Below are 21647 nucleotides of genomic sequence, written 5' to 3'. Positions count from 1 at the left end.
TTAAATAATCTTGCAAGTTTTTATTATTTTTATTGTAACTAATTAAACATTTAAACGTTTATGTTCACTCAATTAAATTTTGGATTAGACAAAAATTAGTGACAATTGTTGCTCAATTTTTTTCTAATAAAAGTTCATTGTTTGAAAATAAATATTTAAAATTTTAATTAATTATAAAAATTAAAGTAATTATTTAATTTTAGTTATTTTATACTTAAGCCTTTCTTTATCTATGTTGTTTTATTTGGATGTTTAAGTTTATGAGGATGTGAGATTTCTCCTGCTTTTTGAATTTGATCAAAAAAGATAAATAGATTACGTAAAAGAAATGGAAAGACTGGTCTCCCAAAATAATATCTTAACCGATTGTGATTGTGAATTATAATAGGAGAGTTGTGACCAAAGAAAAAAAAAAAAAGAGAGGGAGAGAGACGTACAACAGTCGCCAACCATCTGATCGCAACCAGATAAAACTTTTTTTTTTTTTTCCCGATGAGGGCCGGAGAGATTTCAAATAAAAAGCAAGCAATAAATCACAAGTTGATTGTGCACATAATCAACACAAACTTACCATCCATTTGCATCAACAATGAGATACATATTTACAAACAGTGTATGATTCCTAACTTGTTACAACAATATCTCCTACACCTTGCCCTACAATGTTTCACCTGTAAAAAAAAATTTCTACAAAATAAAAGAAACCTCACTAAATCAAATTCCATAACAGACAAAATGACAACAAATAATTTATGACCAGTTCTGCTCTGTTCAGCATCATCCGGAAATTGAGATCTACGGCAAGGCCATTAGGCCATAGCGATGCTTCAGAATGGTTTTAGCCTACCAATGTTCGGTATCTTGACTCTTTAGGGGCAAAACTAAAGGTGGTAGCATCCGAGCTTGAGGACGCAAACTTATCTTCTTCCTGATGATGGATGGAGCTGTATCCAAGAGCAAAAACATCCGCACGAAAAAATCAAAATCAGCCACCAAAGTCCTTTTTCTAGTGTGTAACTTTTCACAGACTAACAATAAGATAAAAAAAAATGCCCTGAACACATACTAAATTGTTAACAAAGGCATGTTAAACAAGAATCAACATACCCATTGTTACAGGATATTTCATGCATATTAGGATCTCATAGCTAACATCGTGTGACAATAACATATTCAAGGACAATGTTTTGCCTGACAAAAGATCACTTCCAAATGGCAGAAAGATCAACAAGGAGATAAAAACATATGGTAAGAGGAAAATGTTTACCCGATTATTTAGTTTCAAGGCTAAACATTCAAAACCGCCGGCCAGGATGAGGAGATGCTGAGCCTGAGAGTGTTGGAAGAGGCCTCTTTACAAATGGGTGCTGTAAGAGTTCAGCAGCAGTTGGCCGAGCATCTGGATTTACTTGTATACATTGCATGATAAACTCTCGTGCATCTTTCGACAAAGAATCAGGAACCTGTGGTGGCTCACCTCTGCCAATTCTAAACAATGCTTGCATCTGTTTTGAGTTACACAAAAAGACATCAAACAACAGAGCAATAGTCATGCAATGTTATAATTGCATGAAAAATGGAAGTATCAGAATTTATAACACTTGTTCATAGCTCTCCAGCATCAGCAAAAGACAGAATTTATATGAAAAGAACAACCAGCAACCAGCAAATTCTTGTAGAAGAAAGGAAAATATAGGAAACAAACTGGAATATCCCTCCACCTCACTCCTCTACCGATTTGCCTTTTCCTGGACATTTAATGCCTGACATCCTACTACACACTTAAATCAATTAATGCTACACATTAGAAACCCAATTTCGTGCTTTAAAACTACATAAGCCATTTTGTGATTTGGTGATGACAACCTCCAAATTTCCAGAACATCTGTTCCTTTCTTTTTTACGTTTATATAAAATCACTTAATCATTAAGAAAAGTAATATTTGTATCAAGAAGAAGAGGTACGTACACATTCCAAATTAGAATATGGAATCTGACGGGTTAACATCTCCAGCACAGTACAACCAAGACTCCATATATCAGCAGGAATTCCATAGCCTTGACCCTTCCGATTGACAACCTGTAATCACACAGCTTATACTCAGAATTCAGGAAGACTAGAACTTATTGTTAGTCTGTGTCATAAAGAAAATAAAAACTACTGCAGCAAAGAATAAGTATGTTTCTTAAGAAAAAGTACTGGAACCCATCTAACTAGGAACTGCAGACATCATTGAAGTATGATAAAAAAAAGGCCCAGCAGTGTTTCAGGAAGGGAGAAATGCCATCATCAAACATTAGCAACTACCAGTCCATGAACGTATTGCATCATTTCTTTTGTCACCATAGTCATGATTAAGTATTCCCATAAGCTAAATACTTCCAGCAATATCTCTAATATAGTCATTATTGAGTATTCCTATAAGCTAGATATCTCGAGCAGTGTTTCTTCATACAGAAGAAAATAATACTCTACATAATTCAAACAACAGCTATTACAGGTTATCACTTATTAAAGGAAAGAATAGAGGCAAACCTCAGGGGCCATCCAGAATGCCGTCCCTTTGCATGATTTAACATCATTCAACTTGGTTGCCTGAAAACGAACCCAGCATCAATTAATATAATCCTCTTAGAAGCTACTAAAAACAAGAAAGAAGGTCAAAGTCTTAGGATAGGGAAAAAAAACCTTTGCCAACCCAAAATCTGCAAGTTTCACTGATCCACTTGCATCCACCAATATGTTTGCACACTTAATATCCCTGTATAAATAAACAAGTAGATGAGCCTTGAGAGCATAAAATTCAAAGTGTGGAGTAACTTAGGAATAACATAGAACGTACAATTTTACTCTTAACGTCAAGCAAAAAACTATAACAAATACCAAATCAAGGAAGAGAACAGAGATAAAGCAGGCAACCAACATTAAGGGAAAAATAAATACAAAAATAATAACAAGTAAAATGTTGAGAAAAACTTCTATGATCAAAGTAAATCACATTCTTGACTTTAAAATGTCCTCCAAGAACGAAAATTATATATGCATACAGATTATGTTTCATTATAGCAGATCATAATAGATATAAGGAATCAAAACTTCCATTGGTTAAGTGAAGCAATATTTATTAAGGCTCCATTTCTTTCACAGAAAATGATTTATCACATTTTCAGGTATTTGTTTGGCAAAAAACTGGCTAGTCAACAGAAAATGATTTACTGGTCAATGGAAAATTAAACCACTTTTCTGAAAATTGTCTCACAAATTTGAAAAAGGGAAGACATTTTTTGGAAAAGAGCTGTCTATTAAGTAGAACTATTTATCAATACTTTTGAGCATAATTTTACTTATAAATAATATTATATTAATAAATAAATAATATTATATTATAATATATTAATAAATATTATTATATGAATAAATAATATATTAATTATATTATTATAAATAAATATTATAATAATATATTAATATTAATAAATAATATTATATTAATAAATAATATAACGAATAATAAATAGTTTTGTTTTAAAATTTTTATATTAATAAAATATATTAATATTAAATATTATTAAAATAAAATTATTTTTGAATATTAATAATTTTAATAATAAATAATTTTTAATATTTTAATAGTTATATTAATATTATTTGATAAAAAAAAAAACAGATTTTTCAAAATACAACCTAACAGAAAATATTTTCCATACGGAGCAATTTACTGCAGGCAAATATAAGTACGAAATACATGCAAGTAAAGTACAAATTAGAAAACAGATTTGGCTAGACCAAACAAACAAAAATTTTAAGTGGCATGTAAATGCATGAGCAGCAACATAAAATGTCTCTTGACTTACCTGTGAACCACATTTCGGTCATGAAGATACTTCAATCCATGCAGAATCTGTCTTGTATATGCAGAGACTTGAGAATCTCTGAGATTATACTTCTGATATAGATTTAAAAGGGAGCCTTTGGTTACAAGCTCAAGAAAGATGTATAATTTTGATTCATCCTGCAAGGACCATAAAATCAAAAGATAAAAATTAGACAATTATCGAAAAAGCTAAATCAAAAGGTCATCCTATTAAGCCAAGGTATTTGACAACCCAACTTACAGTCGCTAAAATGATAATGCTCCAATATACAGACATATATGTAGGGATTTACATGCACCAACAGTTTGCTATTTGTTCAATATTTTGCATTGCAATGAGAATTTTTTTTTGTCAATCAGCTCTCCATAACTAAAAAAGAAAAGGCTACATTAAACATAAACTTTGGCATTAAGGCCTTTCTAATAATAAAAGAATAAACCAAGTGAGGTGGATATTTAATTGTCAAACATCGTATACAACAACACTCGAAAATTAGCAAAGCAAAATAGCCTCAAAAAGCCACAGTAAATAAGCCTTTCAACAGGTATAGATAGCCCAGAGGATAAAACCATGAAAAGCCCACCTGAAATTGAGCTTGCTATATTTTAACACACTCTTTTTAGCAAATTTACATTCCACCCCAGGATAAGCCATGTTTCCTTTTTCCCATTAAAAAATTCTGTGGAAGTGCACATTTTATCAAATTTGATTTTTAAAGAAAAAATATACCATATTCAATTTTTTCAAAAATCACAGAATATCTAAAGCAATCAATTCCACTAATAAAAGTAAATGTTAGAAACTAGTACCTTATCTGTGCCATAATACTGAACTATGTTTTCATGTTCAAACTGACTTAATAGAGCAATCTCCTGAAAAAGAAAGGAAAAAAAGAAATTAAAAAGATAGAGACCACAAGAAAATCGATATTTCAAGAAAAAATTTTGATTAGCACAAAAGAAAATGAAATTTAATGAAGTAAAAGACAAAAACTGTCTCACATGTTCAAGTTGGATAATACTTTGCTTCCCCTGACTTCCTTGATCAAGCAATGAAACTTCCTTCACAGCAAAAAAGAATCCATCGCTACAGGGAAATGAATGGATAAATAATTAGTAAAGCATGATTAAAAGAAAAACATCTCTTTCCTGAAGAAAAGCAATAGCTAAGCTATTGGACAAGTGGATAACCAATTAATTGCTGATAGGATAAAAATGGGTTTCCTGTGCTATTTTGAAAATTCTTTATGACCAATGATTCCTTCTGTGACTCCATGAAAATGCCACCACATAGCTTAGAGCCTTAGATAACCCAAAATCTCTGCATTTAGCTACATATCTCAAAGATTCTGGTACAACGTTGCTTCCCTAAATTTATATTTCTCAACTCTTCAACAACGGTAAACAGCTAAATTCATCATCATGAAATATACTATAGAACAAGATATCTCCGGTAGACCAGTTCCTAACCAAATAGGATAATGAAAACTATAGACCAAAATTGACAATTTACACCTATTTCCAAGCAAAAGTAAATGATGGACTTAACTCAGGTATTTAGTTCTCTATGCAACTGCTCACATAGAGAGAGAATAAATTGCCCACAAAAAATGCCTAAATGGGCTTATAAATTATGCAAAACTTCACGCAGCAAACAAAGTAACACTTAAAGGCAGATGGACCTAAAGGCTAACTACATTAACCCCTTAAAGTTTGAGGCAGCAAAAACACGAGATGGCCAAAATGTAGTCACCATTGGTGTTAACTATATAAATGATATCCAGCAATCTAAAGATGCAACAATCATTGAGCCTTCAATCCCAACATGCAAAACGGTGCTCTCTAAAGAATTAAGTGGTCAATGAAAGGTGCTTCCTCTAAGATGCTTGACTAACACCAATAACACCTCCCAGCCCTAGATGCTTTCTAAACTCTAAAAAGGTGCCGCCCCAAGGGACAAAATTATGATTGTGTAGAATTAAGGCTGTACCAAAAATAGTTTGCGCTCTAAAGATAAATGACCTTGAAATTATTAAAAAAAAACTACCTACAAGCATCTAATTAAACATGAATATAAAGTTGAACGTTATAGGCAGTAATCCATGACTTACTCAGAAATCCCTTCGAAAACCGATCCAAATGATCCACGCCCCAGAAGCTCACCTTTCTCCCAATAAGTAATTTTCCTTTTGAACCTACCATTAGGGGAAATATTTGACGTAGGTTCCGTTGTAGAACTGGAAGAATCATCATCATTTGAAGTCGTAAACGAACACGACGCTGAAAGCACCGCAGTCTCTCCTATTCTCATTAAAATTTCCTCCTCCTTAGCATTTTCTTCAATAACCCCACTCTCCTCCTCTCTCTTTTCTTCTTCATCGGAAGACGAATATAAGTGAACCGGGACCACACACCCTCTATCGTCTTCAGGAGCGAAATCCCTAAACAGATCCCAAGTTGAGCACGCGTTATCGATCACCGGTAACTTCATCACCGGCGGCGGCTTTAAAACCGGTGGCCTAGCCCCCTTAATTCCATTATTCCCTCCTCCATCGACAACATTTGAAACGGAACACGCGTTTAACTTTAACTCGGATGTGGTGGTAGCATCCACCACAATACTATTAGAAAAGCAGCACTCGCTTAACTTTAACTCGGCCGAGTCATTCCCAGTCAACCCAGTAACCAAAACCCTATCAGTCAATTCAGCGATTGTTACTTCAGTGCCGTGTTTTACCGTGGCCGTCTCTTCTTTAGGACTAGCCAACCGGTTTAACCTGGACCGAGGCAGAAGATCCGAAGACGATCGGATATTACGGGCCTCCCAAGCGGCGGTTGGGATGGAAAAATCTTCAGGCCCACTAAGGCCCAAACTCTGACAAATCCTGTCGAACTCTCCATCGGTTCCTTGGATACGGAAGCTGGTTTTATCGGATAAATCTAGCGATCGCGTGATTAAAGAAGAAGATGAAGAGGAATCATCGAGAGACGAAGAAAACGAAGCTGCATCGTACTCGATGTGCTTCGCTGCATTGCGGCGCTCGAGTCTCGGCTTTCTACTGCTCCTCTTCCAGTCCATGGCGCTTCTATGACTAAAGAATCGAGATAAGTGATGCATATGGAGCCAAATCCATCTAAAATCTAAAAAATCAAAGTAGTCTAGGGTTTTCAAAATATCAATTTAGAAGAAAAAAAAACGAAAATTTATTTTGTCCGTAACTTTCCAGGGAAAATTTAGGTGAGAAAAATGGGAGCGAAAAGGAGCTGACTGGAAGAGATAGAGAAATGGTAAAACAGGAGAAGGTGAGACTGGTAAACGCCGTCGCAAGAGAGAGGAAGAGGTTATACGCGGTGCCACGTGGCGGCTATAAAAGGTAAAAATTTTGATAGGATTGTTTTGTTTGTTTTAAGATGGGAGTGGGACCGTTTTTCGAACTGTGCAAACTCTTGCCACGTAAACACGCTGGTTTATTCTCTACGGTGGCGTCCACCATAAGTAGACCCCACGTGGCAGCTGGCAAAATGTAATACCTCATATATGGCGCTACCCTTAATTTGTCTTTTTGTTGGGTAGAAATGTGAATTTGTGCAATATTTAGTGGTAATAATGGAAATTTAAAATGTCAAGTAAAACAGCCAATCATCATCACGGCACTACGTGATAAGCTTATCAATTATCATTGAAGTATACGGCTGATTATTGATAAGGCGGAAAAAAATTAAAATATACTTTTTCAATAGTATAATTAAATAGAGCTAAAATTAGTGTGCAAAAATCTATCCACAATATAACATATGGGGTAATGTAATCATGAAGCCAAATATATTATTGAGATTATAATAAGAAGGGTTAATGTGATGGTTATTAAATTATAATTAAATATTTAATATAATATTTAAATTTTAAAATTTTTTAATATAATATTTGTATTACAAAATTGTTAATTAAAATGATATTTTGTATTATTTTTATCATAATTAATTTTATATGATAATACATAACAAATAAATAACTTTTAAAATAATATATTAATTAATATATTTATAATTTAAATATTATATTAAAAAATTTTAAAATTCATATTATATACAAAAATAATAAATAAAATAAGAATATAATAATATAATATAAAAATATGACACAATAATGTAATAAAATAAATTAATTAATAATACAATAATATAAGACAAAAATAATATAAAAATAATATGAAAATAATATGATTTAAAATTTTGACATAAATTATATATATTAATAAAATTAAAAATATATATTTTATATTTTTATATTAATATAAATTATAATATTTAATTTTTATGTAAAATATAATATAAATTATTAAATTATTAAAATTTTATAAGATATAAATATATAAATAATTGAATCTAACCTCTACTAAACTAGGACGTTGATGGATGGCGCCCTAACAACTGCAAGTAAAAAAAATATTATGATTGGGATTTACCTACCACGAGTAGAAGCCCAGCTTAGCTCATATCTTACGCCATTGCAAACGCAAACAGCTATCACGATTCAAAATATTTTATCATTTATAAACTCTTTCTTCCCCCGAGCATTATGGTTCATCTTAATTCTTAAACCTAATTTAGCATTGACGTTAAATATAAATTATAATTCAAAAACTTGCTTTCAATTCAATTTTAATGCTAAAATAATATCAATTTTTAGTTTAAAAATCTTATTTGAAAATTCAAACAAAAACTTCTCAAGATAATTTTGAAGTAAAAAAAAATGTTTTTGAAAGTTTTTAAAAAATTTGTTTAAAATTTTTTAATTACATTTTTTAAACATATTTTTTTAATTCAAAAAATGTTTAACCTTAACAATAATATTAAATTAACCTTTAAATAAGATTAAAAAAAAATTACAATTTCGTTTTAATGAGAAGGAGAGCTAGACTTGATTAGGGATTAAGCATAAATTACATAAGATAAATCATTTTTTCTCATCTCATATACATTTCACTAATCACTATACTTATTTCAATAGTCCATAACATAAAATTTCAAAAGATAATTGAATTGTGCCATAAGAGGACTATTTTGGTATTATAATTATTTGAGATAAAGTTGAAAAAAAAATTTTCTTAATGGTCCATTCATCATGATTTGAGGAGGAAGCAAATGGTATTTCCAATGGAAAACGTTGCTTTTAATCACTATGATATATTCAACATAAGTTGGTCAATATGGTACGTACTATCGATTGTTTCGTAGACTTTAATTTATGCATGATATGTTCAATATAAGAAGCATGTGTCTGACCAAAATTTATACTACATGACATTTTACGTGGTTGAAACTTTAAGGTTGAAAAAGAATATTTTGTTTTGAAAAATTTTTAACCAAAATTTAATGTTTGAGATCCTCTTCTTTGACTTAGCCAAAAAGGAAAATTTTGAATAATAATATTTTTCTTTAATATGAGTAATTTGAATAGGTAACAATTGTATGATTAGATTCTTAATTTTAGTAATTAAAATTCAAATCATGATAATTTTAATTATACAAAAATTTAATGGTACATATGTAGCATTTGTTACTATTTCTCTTTACATATATATCATTTGAGTTTTATTTCAAAAATAAATATAAATAAATAAAATTTCATTGAGTTTTTTCTCATAAATTTAATTGACTTTAAGAGGGATAAAACTTACATGAATTTTTTTAGGTAAAATTTAAAAAATTATTTTTTTAAAATGATTTAATAAAAATTTCAAACTAATATATTGATAAAGTTCAATATGAATATCAATAATATGTAAAAAAATATTAAAAATATTATTTATAATTCAAATTTAATTTTTACTTATTCAATGATTAAAATTCTATAAAAACTTTTACTAAAAATATTTATCTAAAAATATATCAAAATTTATTATTATTATTTTAAAATTTTGCACACTTAATAGATTTTTTACTTTATCAATTTATCAATTTTAATTTATTATTTTTATTTTAATTTAATTATTTATAATAAAAAATTTCATAAATTTCACTTAAAAATTTTTGTCTAAGTTAATTAAAAATTACCATTGTCTTGAAACAGTTTGGTATTCTTTTATTTATTTATTTTTTACCTTATCTTATTATGTTATTCATTTAAGAAAAATCTATCTGAGTAAAACTTTAATCATGATAAAAGAGAATTTGTTATTATTATATATCTTCAAAATTTGTTTAGATTTATTCTTGAGTAATAAAATTTCTATAGCTTTTGATAACAAATGGGCAATCGTATAACGTGAAATGACAATAATAATAATATCTAGAAAGAGATATAATTTTCACATTTTACCAATATTTCATTTGTCTATAAGCATTGTCTTTATCCCACAACCTCTACATATTCAAGCTTGTGGCTACAAAACAAGAAATCGTAGAACAGAGGGACAAAAAAAAAAAAAAAAAGAAGAAGAATGAATGGCATTTACATGTAGGGTTGAAAATTTAACCCATCATCAACGGATTTTGATTTGACTCAATCTTACAGGATCAAATTTTTTTTTTTTAAATTCGAGTTTTAAATCGAGTCAGATAAGATTATAAAATAATGGGGTCGAGTCAAGTTCGAATTTTAGATAAACTTGACTCGATCCGATATTATATAATGTTTTATTAATTTCGGGTTGGATATGATTGAATATAATTTATATAGTATCGGGTCGGGATCGAATTTCGATATGAAAAAATAAAAAAAAATTAGGTATGATCAAATTGGATTTGATAACATATAAAATCGGGTTAGATTCAGGACAAGCAAAACTTACATGAAACCCGACCTAATACCAACTCTATTTACATATAACTAATCATGTGATCAATTATTAGTAAAGTTTCTTTCTTCTAGTATTATTTTATATATTGAATTTGGTAATTATATCTGATGCATGCTCTCTTTTAATATAACAATAATATTCCATTAAAAAAGCATACGTGAATATTTTAATTTAATTGAAAGAATATTAAAATTTTAATTTTATTCATCAAATTTTAAAAATTGATAATTTTAAATATAAAGAAACTAATCGTAATCATAAACTAAATGCTGGTACTAGCAAAGATAAATATCCATATTTATTATAAAATAGTAAAAAAAAAAAGAATAAAAGAATAAAATGATGGCATAATTGCTACAAAAGATTTATTGAAGATTTGTTAATGAAATTTCTGATTGGTAAAAGTCTATTTAAGTTAGACTTCTTTACAAGATTAAGATAAAGTTAATTAATTTAATTAATGAAAGGATTAAGATAATACTAGATAAAGATATACTCAGTAGTTGTAGTATTATAGACAAAAACAATCGTCTAGCAACGAAGGGCCATTGTCTAACAAACAAAGCACAACCCAGAGAAAAGAAAAGCAGCAGACAATATATAAGTCAAAATTTCTTCAATATAAAAAATAAATAAATACAATAAATTTCAAGAAAATTTTCCAATCGAATTTTGTTTAAAAAAAAAAAAAGAAAATATTGTATTTTTGTTAGAAGAAGAGACGTTTCATTCCCCAGTCTTTGAAAAAAAAGAAAAAGACAGAAAAAAATTTCGCCTCCTTCTCCGAACAAACAAAAACAAAACCCTAAATTTATTTTTGGCATAACCTGCATTTTTATTTTTCCTTTATCAATCTTTCTTTTTCTTCCTTTATTTTCTCTCTTCTACGCTTTCGCTATTTCCTTCATTCCTTTCACTGAAACCTTCTCCCCGTTTTCGTTCTTAATTTTTTTGTCGTAATTATTCCTTTTTTTTTTCCCGGAAAAAGAAACGCATTGTTTGGATTGGGGGACGGTTATTTTAAAAAACGGTTACATTTTTTGAGGCAATAGCTAGGAATTGTAGGGTGGGTTAGGGTTAGCACTAGCCTTTTTCTTTCATCTGCTCTCTTTGTCATTTGTCTAGAATTTTCCCCAAATTTTCTTGTTGCCTTTTTAGGTTCAAACCCTAATAGTTGGAACTTATAATTAAAATTTAATCTAGGTTTTTAGTTTTACTCCAAATTTATTGCTATTTAGGGTTATTTTTCGTAATTAAACTGGTTTATGGCCGATAACTGTTGTTTTGGAAAGTAATTTTCTATTTGTATTTGCCTAAGAGGGTTGGATCTTTTTTTTTTCTCTCTTTTATTGGGAAATATGAGCGTCATTTGAGACTGGAAAATCAGCAATCTGCAAATCCATCTTTCATCAAAGATGGAGGAGTAGGGAGTGAGTTAATTAAAATATAATCTCCTTTGTTTTATTGCCATTGCCTTTGTTTCCGTTGCTATGGCTTCACGCTTGTGTTAAAAATATATTTCTTTTGATCAAACAATTCCTTCTTTGCCATTTGTTGAGCGGCCGTTTGAATCCAGCAACCTTGATTTTGGTGGTTTGAATGACTAGGGATTAGCTTAAGAGTTTCGGGTTGCTTTGAAGAAGGTTGAAGAAGTGGTTGTTTCTTTTTATTTTTTTCTGATGATCATGTTCAGTATCCCTTATGGAAAGAAGTGAACCTGCATTAGTTCCAGAATGGTTGAGAAGTACTGGCACTGTTACTGGAGGTGGCAATTCAGCCCACCACTTTGCTTCCTCTTCTTCTCACTCAGGTACCTTCTACAGGCCAACTTTTAAACCCGTTGCATTTTTCATTCCATTTTTACTTGATTATAATGTTGTTCTTGGACATGTATCTGTCTGTTAGACGCAACTTTTATGCCCATTTTTCATTGCCGTTGCATTTCTCATTCAATTTATACTATATATATATATATTTATGGTTGACATTGTAGGAATGTTTTTATATCATTTTCAGAATATATGATAACTGTATTTTTGTTGTTATATTAGATGCTTCTTCGTCAGTGCATCATGGGAGACATAGAAACTCTAGGAATGTAAGTGATTTTGATTCCCCTCGTTCAACCTTTTTGGAACGGACATCTTCCTTGAATTTGAGGAGGAGTTCTAGCAATGGTTCTGGAAAGCATGCTTACAGTAGCTTTAGTAGGAGTCACCGTGATAAGGATCGAGAAAGGGATAAAGAGAGGTTGAGATTTGGGGACCATTGGGACCGTGATTCTTCTGACCCTTTAGAAAGTATCTTAACCAGTAGGGGTGAGAAATTAGGAGGTATCTCAACCTGTAGGATTGAGACAGATACATTGCGGCGTTCTCATTCTATGGTCTCTAGGAAACAGGGTGAGCCTTTGCCTCGAAGGATTCCAGTGGACTCAAGAGACAGTGGTAACAGTAACCATAACAATGGCAATGGTCTGCTTTCTGGGGGTACCATTGGGAGTAGCATCCACAAGGCTGTGTTTGAGAAAGATTTTCCCTCACTTGGAACTGAAGAGAGGCAAGGAGTGCCTGAGATAGTTAGAGTTTCATCTCCTGGTTTGAGCTCAGCTTCTCAGAGTTTGCCTGTTGGTAATTCAGCTTTGATTGGTGCGGAAGGATGGACCTCAGCTTTGGCAGAAGTGCCCAGTGTGGTTGGAAGTAGTAGCACAGGTTCCTTGCCTGTCCCCCAAACTGTTTCCACCTCAGGTCCTGGCGCTCCAAGTGTCACACCTAGTCTTAATATGGCTGAAGCACTAGCACAAGCTCCTTCACGAACTCGTACTGCTCCCCAGGTAACTGGCTTAGTCACTAAGTTCTTATTGTACATATAACTTATATCTGTGGTCTAACCAGACATTTGTATTTCATTTAGTTATCTGTCAAGACTCAAAGGCGTGAGGAACTGGCTATTAAGCAATCGAGGCAACTAATACCAGTGACACCGTCGATGCCTAAGGGTTCGGTAAGCCAGCTTTCTTGGCTTTCAGCAAAATATAAGTTTGTAGTTTTAGTCCTATTAAACAAGTTTGTTTCCCCTCCCTTTTGCATTCTGCATTCTTGTACATCATCTCTAGAGATTATATGCTGGATAGTTGTTTTTATCTAATGCCTGCCTATCTACTTTTAGGTTTTATATTTTTCATGAAAGCTTTATTTTGGTACTTTTACACTGGATCATATATTTCTGATTTCCTATCCCTGAACTTATGTCCTGTTCGTTTCTGATTTTCATCCTTTAAAGTATTCTTCTCTTGTTTCCAAGTTTTTACTTCTCTTGGGAGCTTGAATATCAGTCTTCCCTTACTAGTCTGGTGCAATAATAGAAGTCAAGATTAAGTTTTAAGAAAACCTGAATTTATGTTCTTTATTTGATGTCATTGTGCTGTCATAGGAAATCTAGGTGTAAGGCTATATATTCTTTCTTGTTCTTTAGATTTCCAGCAATTTTAAACCTGAATATAACTTATATATAATCTTTTAATTTACTTAAACTTTTTTGAAACCCATATCTTATCCAACTGAATGTTATTGCAAACCTCCTAAAAAACACTTATTCTCAGCATAGTTTCTGGGCTTTTTCCCAATTTAACTCTAAATGATTGCCTCCAAAGCTTGTCTTGAATCTTGATTCACACTCTCCTACATCAAAACCATTTCCTCTCATTTATGACATCCTTTTACTCTTTTGCTCTATAGGTTAATGTTATTTTTATATTTTGAGCTTAGATGCTAGGCAACTATTTTGGAATTTTTTATGACTCCATGTAAGGAGCTCTAGGTTGGTCTAAGTTTTTCCATGGCTATGAAGATCTTTGGCCTTTCTCCATAAGTTACAAAACTTTGTAGGTAGGTTCACATAAATGCCATGCTCTTTCCACTGGTTAAAACAAACCGAAATTTGATTGACAGTAATGTTGGTGGGAGTTTTGGCACAAATGGCACTTTCTTTTCCTGTCCCCTTCTCCCTTGCTTGTTCTTTCCTTCCTTCCTGAACCTCAGTTTGTTTGTGTGTACATAGGTTTCATTTTACTTTCTTATCCAGTGTACTGTCCAGACATATTTCTTGTTTTTTTCTGATGCAGATTATTAGTTGATTTGGTAAGTTCCATAATACTCTGAATTTTCTTAAAGCTAAGTTGGTGATAATCTTCTTTGACCTTTATGATTTTGCATAAGCCTGTAGGTCAGAATGTATTGCAGATATATGAGGTTGCCTTAAGTTGTTGTGAATTTTAATTTAGGTTATATAGCAATTTCTTTATTTGTGTCTGTTGAGTATACTGAGATTTTTTATCATCTTCTCTGATCATAATTGAAAGTCAAGAATGAGAGTTTTCAAAGAAACTCATGCATTGGGTTTAATCAGTATCATCATTAAATAACTATGGTCAATTAATGAATTGTAAAACTTTTCAAGGAGCTTACACACTATTTTCTTGATGGATTAGAATTTTGAAAAAGTTATGCAAGACCATCCATTTTTCCACCACCTAAGAGAGCCTTGTTTCTTTTTCTTTTTCTGACCTGGTTTTGTTTATGCTGGATTTTGGCTTGAAGTTCATGTGGACTTCTCTTTATCATGTGGCTTTCGTGATATATACTTGTAATTGAATTATAACTGTTCCTGTACATTTTCAAGGGACTTTGAAATGCCTGGATTAACTGAAGTTAGCTAGCGTGTTGTCTGTTCATGAAGTATTTCTGAAGTTGCTCTGTTTTCTGTGCATTACCTGTCTACTGCATGGGTAAAAAACCATTTATTTAGTACTTAGAAATTCCTGGTAACATACCTAATTTTTTGTCCCAGGTTCTAAATTCTGTGGATAAATCAAAAACCAAACCATCAGTCAGAACAAGTGAGATGAATATAGCTGTGAAGAGTGGACAGCAGCCACCTTCTTTGATTCATCATGGTAATCAGTCTCCTCATAGTGGACATGTCAAGTCTGATATGCCAAAGACATCTGGGAAGCTTTTGGTTCTCAAACCAGGATGGGAGAATGGGGTCTCATCCCCTACTCAAAAAGATGTTGCTAGTCCAACAAATTCAAATAGCAGAGTTACTACCAGCCAACATGCTGTTGCTCCTGTTACATCTGCTCCTGCAAGAAACTCAAACAACCCAAAGCTTTCTGCTGGGGAACGCAAGGCAGGTGCCATGAATCCAATGCCTGGGTTCACTGTGGAAAAGAGACCTTCTTTGGCTCAAACCCAGAGCAGAAATGATTTTTTTAATCTCCTGAAGAAGAAGACCTTAGAAAACACTTCTGCCGGTCTCTCATATTCAGACCCTCAGATTTCATCTTCAACCACAGATAAGTCTGAAGTTACAAAGCAAGTAATCAGTCCTTCTGCGACTGCTCATGCTAATGAGCATGGTACAGTAGCAACTAGCAATGGTGACAACTGTCAAGAGGCTCAAAGATTTTCTGATGATGGCGAAAAGAATATGAGCGGCACTGCTATGGTTTATCCAGATGAGGAAGAGGCTGCATTCCTTCGATCTCTTGGCTGGGAAGAAAACACCGGTGAGGATGAAGGCCTTACAGAAGAGGAGATCAATGGTTTTTATCAGGAGGTAAGAGATATCTTTCTTTTCTACTGTACTTTCCCTTCACTGATATATAACAGATTTATTCAATAAATTTTCATTGAAGGCATTCTATGAGTTGTTTCCTAATATTAGTGTTGTAATGAACCTTGAAGTATAGCGAAAATTATGTGGAGCTGATCATGCTCTATCTATTGGATGGTAAAACATAATGGAATATGTTTTTTCTTTATAGCCATTGGACAGTTATGAAGGTTTGGTATATTTGTTATGCTTTTATTTGCAATCTGATCCCATGGCTACTCAGTATCTTTCTCATTGTTTAAAAGGTATTTTACAAAAGATGTAAAATAGGAACTCCTATTTATATGCTATTTGCTTATTTTGCCTATTCATTTGGTTTTGCAGTACATGGAACTGATGCCATCTCTGAAACTGTGCCGTGGCATGCGGCCAAAGCTGGTTCAATCTTTTGCGACTAATTTGGATGGAGCTTCTTCTGAATTGAGCTCGTCTGACTCCGGATCTGAAGCTTGACTTTTCTCTGCCCTTACATAGTAAATCCGAAGAAGTTCCAATTTTTGATGGCAGATGATTATTATTATTATTTTTTGCCTCACTTTATCTCTTTTTTGATGTCTTCTGTTTGAAAGAAAGCTGATGAGTTGATTATGGAAGGGGGTAGGTTTCGGTTTGACAGTGCCATTTGCAAATGGTGCAATAAGTCCTGCCCGCCTGTAACACAGAATTCTTCCAAGGTTGGTTGGGGGAAGGATTGATTGGGGCTATTTTGTCTGCAGTGGAAAGATGCTGGAAAGTTGCATCTTTAGGGATATTTCGTCCTTTTTCTTCCTTTCAAGAGGGTTCAATTTTACAAAAAATAGCTTATTGGTGTTTTTTGGTCAATTTTACGGAAATCAAAAAGTTCCCCATTTTAGTTTAGTTCGTGTTACATATATATTTTTCTTACTTTTCTTTTCAATTCTTTTAGCAGATGTTTATGATATTTTTATGGAGGCAGTAGTTTAACCTGAATAAAGGTAGGAAATACTAGTTGGGATTCAGTCTAGAAGTTTAATTCCAAAATAAAAGGCTATCATTTATTTTCTGCCGATTTATTGCAAAGCAATGGAGTGTTTAAAGTTAAAAAATTGCAACTAGCATTCAAGTGGTCATTTTCCAACGAATGCGTACCTCGATTTCAGTTGAAAATTTTGGGGGAATACATTCAGATTTTACCCTTAGCAACCGTAAGAAATTCTATAGACAGGTTTTCAAATGCTACAAAACAAGAATCGACCATGGTATCAAACAGGCTATGGTATTCCAATTTTCCATCCAATACAGGTTCCTTAGACTTTAGACCTCAAAGTAGCATACTCAAATAAGATGTGATCAGGGTCCGCAGCATAACCAAAGGGTAGACATTAAGCTTAAGTGATGCTCCTGTGCCTGACAAATGCTGCTATATCGTACATGGTAACCAAGGCTTCCTGCTAAGGGAGGGTTAGAAATCCCGAGGATTTTTTATGTTGAAACGATGGTTGTGACTGTGACCCTCGTACTAACAAGGCCGAATGGTAGTGAGCGCAGTATGCATATTGTTCGTGGCTCCGTAAACATAGTCTGAATCAGAACCTGAGATTTCCTTATTGTACGGTGACCGAACCAAACGAAACGTCTTTGATGTAAGGGACGATGTTAGATTGAACTCATCGATTAACTGTATATTGGCTCAATGCCAGGTTTTTCAGTTCCTCATTTCTTATACCGAGAGAGATTTCCATCTTTGACCCCTTCAATGCTTCAAGTAGTTCAGGTATTGGCTCAGATAGTTTCATGAATTCAATACCACGCCTCTGATAAAGTCCTACCACTTCTTTTGGAAATGGAAGGTTATTTCCATTCCTTCCATAGTTAACACCAATGTGACAGGTGCCTGCATAATTTGCATACCAGAAACATAAAATATACCAAAACATATAGTACATTCCTTGACCCTCCAATGATGAACTGCAAAAATACTGTTATTCTATTTGTAGATGTATGGTTTATTGATTCAATTTTTTCTGGTTTGGGAGGAACCCTACATCCTGCAGAATGTGTTTATTCATTAAAGGAGTGAAATGAGGTAGCACCAATTTTTGTTCTAAAATCCTTAAAACAGATTTTCGTGCCTCTGTAGCTTCAAACTATTAAAACATGTGTCATGCCCTGATGGCATGTAGTTTATCAGGGTCTTTCTAGCACGAACTTGGTTTTGTTGAATGAGAGGGCATGGGCACACATGATTTGGCCCTGAATAGAGCTGAAAAAAAAAGAAAAAAAAAACAAAGAAAGACAAACATAATAATGTTTCTCAAGCGCAAGTGGTTGGAGATTAGACTGAATAACCACCATCATAAATTTCAAATGAGCAGGATGTATCGTACATTAATACTCAAGACAGTACAATACAAAATTTACAAAGGTTAACAACAGATGATACGAGCACATATCATTGCCTCACTTGTGATTCCAAGCTCCGAAGTGTAAAACACCAGATTCAGGGTATCCGTTATTCCGAGTGACAAGTCCAATATATCAGCCCGCTACAGTGGAGGATTCAAATTGACGAAATTAATGAGTTGAAAGTTGATGACACAACATTTAACATGTAATAATGAAATTAGAGAACATCTTAAGAATGGCATTGGCAGTACATGTATGCATATGACTATTTGTGTGTCTCATTCTCATGCAGGCACATAGGAAACAAGAAGGATATTCATCATCAAATTGGAATAATTCTACAAAACTGAACTAACATGTCATGTAATGTTTTTTAACATGATATAGATTATGGTTGCAATTCTAAATCCGGAATAAAATTTACCTGATTAAGACAAGCGCACACTGCAAGACACCAGCAGTACCAGTCCACACTGAAGGACCAGATTTTACAAGCGAATCTTGTATCAACAGGCCCACCGAAGCAGCCAGTGATACAAAGGACACCACATAAGCAATGAAAAGCCATAGTTTCAACCTGTTGCAATGAAGGATTAGCATCCATTAGCCAGAACAAGCAATCAAAGGAGTACTGTAATTCTCATAAAAGAAATCTAGAGTTAAAATACTCAACAGAACAGATACAAGGATGGTCAGCTCTTCCATTCCAAACAATTAGAAATTTGGCACTTGACAATTGACACAATTATAAAAAACCAAGCATGTACAAGATATAAGGCAAATAGCAAGAAAATAAGACAACGGAAATAAAAAACTTGAAAACCATTAGTAATTCCCTATGGCTTTAATTCATACAAAGCCAAATCCTTCTGCAGAATTCAAATTTGCAATCACTGACAATGAAATTGTCATGCAACTGGAGCACGTGCACAGATCAGCTTAATTAAACCACTAAACACAATGGTGAACTGGACAAACCACGCTTAACACATATTGATAGCCCATATACCACCCCACTTTCAAATGATAGCATTGATACATGAAGCAAATTTCTTTAAATTTACCATGAAAATACTTAGGTGGTTAAGCAAGAACGCAAGATGATTGTTAAGTTTTCTTTTTACTAAGAGTCATCACAACTTAGCTCAAAATTGTGGAACCTGCATGGAATAGAGGAAGCTTCAAATGGCTTAAGGGCATTTCTTGTGTATCATAGACAAATCAAGTAGTGAAACATAAAGAATAAACTAGCTCAAGTAATTGAGTAGCTTGAATGATTGTCTGATTGAAGGATAAGTTGTTGATACCAAAAGGAATAAATTAGTGGAGATGAAAGACTCCGATCTCTGAAGCCCTACTACCTATGGAATTTCAAGTTCAGAGTGATTGTTACAACAATAGACCTCAAATCTGCAGACAAAACAAGGTTTTCAAATAACAATTATTTAATTCAATCAGCTTACGTGAACAAAAATATCTTAATTTAACCTGAAAATATCACAGTTCACAGCACTATCACTGAGGAACATAAAGCCCTAAGTAATTACTTAAACTTTCCAATCATAGGCAAAACGATTACAATTTTAGCAAAATTTGATAATAGCAAGCATAATCAAACTCCAAAAAGCAGATCAAACTCAAAATCGATCTGAAACAAGAAAATCAACTAAAAAACAGCAAGCAATTGAAAGATATGAGAAAAGAATTAGCTAACCTCCACTCGCCTTCTTCATAAGGAGAGTAATCAATATCGTCTTTTCTAACACAATTGAACATAAAAGCCGCAACAGATGCAAATATTCCTAAAATATAAAAGGAAATAATCAGCCATATAAACATCGATAAAAAATATATAATTCAAAGGAAGCAGATAAATATATGAAAAAAAAGAGGAATTAAGGCGTACCAGGTAAATAGTGGACGAAAGAGACATTGACGGAGCTACAAACGACGGCGTCGACCCAAAACCACCAGCCGGCACCGAACACTGCGCCCGCGACACCGGGACCGAAGATCGCCCACAGCTCCCCCAAATCCATTTGATTGTTTTTCGTGTAATTAATTAACTAATTATTATTGAGGATGAAATAACGATTCGATTTCTTTTTTTTTTTTTTTTTTTTAAACCCTCTTTCAAGCATAGTATCATGAGCCACCCTTGTATAGGACCATGACCGGGACTTAAGTTACCATGATTCACCCATGTATACGGTCATAGTCGGGTAGATCACTTGTACTAAGAAAAGTGTCCCCATTTCAAACATTGTAACGGTTATTGGCAGCATAGCTCTAAAAGTTCTAAGGCTCTTTAGGGGGTGAGCTGACAGCGTAGTGTTGGGCTGTCTCACCGGATGCTATGCGAGCTTAGGCCACCCACCAAGGGCTGCCCCCTGGCCCTGATGATGGTGGGAGGTCCCGATGTATGATTCCCGTTTATAATATAATTTATCCCGATTGTTGCCTCGATGTGTTTTTTTCTTTCTCGATGTGAATGTGCCTTGTTGTGTGTATGCTTGAGATTGACCTCGCTATATTGTGCCTTATTGTGAATGCTTGAGACTAACCATGGTTTATGGTTATTTGTTCAGATCTCGATCTATTGAAGGCTGACTTGGGTGGAAGCGTCCATTCAAGTGCCATACGGGCTAGTGCTTGTTGAGAGAAAGCTTAGTCCGTGACACGTGGTATCAGAGCACGGTTGAGAAGTGCTAGAGAAATGGATGAGATGGCCACAAGTGGTGGACCGGATCATCAGCAGAGAATTGAAGAACTAGAGGCCGCGGTGGCCGCTATGAAAACTCATATGGTGACAAAAGACCGAGTGAGGGAGATCGAGACAACCCAGCGAGAGTTGTCCGATACTCTCCACAATGTGAGCGAAGAGGCTAGAGATGCCTTGATCATTCTCCAAAAGGAGTTTGAGGAG

The 21647-nt window shown here is 33.3% G+C and overlaps 3 protein-coding genes across 3 annotated transcripts; 1 reads left to right on the top strand and 2 right to left on the bottom strand.

Moving 5' to 3' along the window:
• Positions 1-556: 556 nt before the first annotated feature.
• LOC111297113 (mitogen-activated protein kinase kinase kinase 1-like) lies at positions 557-7130 on the bottom strand. Its single transcript, XM_022891767.2, has 9 exons — positions 5987-7130; positions 4878-4962; positions 4686-4748; positions 3856-4013; positions 2690-2762; positions 2537-2596; positions 1970-2080; positions 1268-1505; positions 557-944 (listed from the first exon to the last, which is right to left on the bottom strand). The coding sequence occupies exons 1-8, from the start codon at positions 6991-6993 to the stop codon at positions 1296-1298; spliced, it is 1767 nt and encodes a 588-aa protein (XP_022747502.1). The 5' UTR covers positions 6994-7130; the 3' UTR covers positions 557-944; positions 1268-1295.
• A 4283-nt stretch (positions 7131-11413) lies between these two features.
• On the top strand, positions 11414-17212 carry LOC111296982 (uncharacterized). Its single transcript, XM_022891534.2, has 5 exons — positions 11414-12488; positions 12730-13511; positions 13592-13681; positions 15527-16297; positions 16679-17212. Exons 1-5 carry the CDS (start codon positions 12380-12382, stop codon positions 16805-16807), a joined length of 1881 nt encoding a protein of 626 aa, XP_022747269.2. The 5' UTR covers positions 11414-12379; the 3' UTR covers positions 16808-17212.
• Positions 17213-18650: 1438 nt separating this feature from the next.
• LOC111297038 (transmembrane 50A-like protein) lies at positions 18651-20856 on the bottom strand. Its single transcript, XM_022891655.2, has 4 exons — positions 20628-20856; positions 20436-20523; positions 19146-19298; positions 18651-18861 (listed from the first exon to the last, which is right to left on the bottom strand). Exons 1-4 carry the CDS (start codon positions 20758-20760, stop codon positions 18828-18830), a joined length of 408 nt encoding a protein of 135 aa, XP_022747390.1. The 5' UTR covers positions 20761-20856; the 3' UTR covers positions 18651-18827.
• Between the last annotated feature and the right edge of the window lie 791 nt (positions 20857-21647).

Source organism: Durio zibethinus, chromosome 3 (assembly GCF_047325235.1).
Source record: "Durio zibethinus cultivar Kanyao isolate XHJ-2024 chromosome 3, ASM4732523v1, whole genome shotgun sequence".
In the NCBI taxonomy this organism is placed as follows: Eukaryota; Viridiplantae; Streptophyta; class Magnoliopsida; order Malvales; family Malvaceae; genus Durio; species Durio zibethinus.
This window is presented reverse-complemented; position numbering and strand designations above follow the sequence as displayed.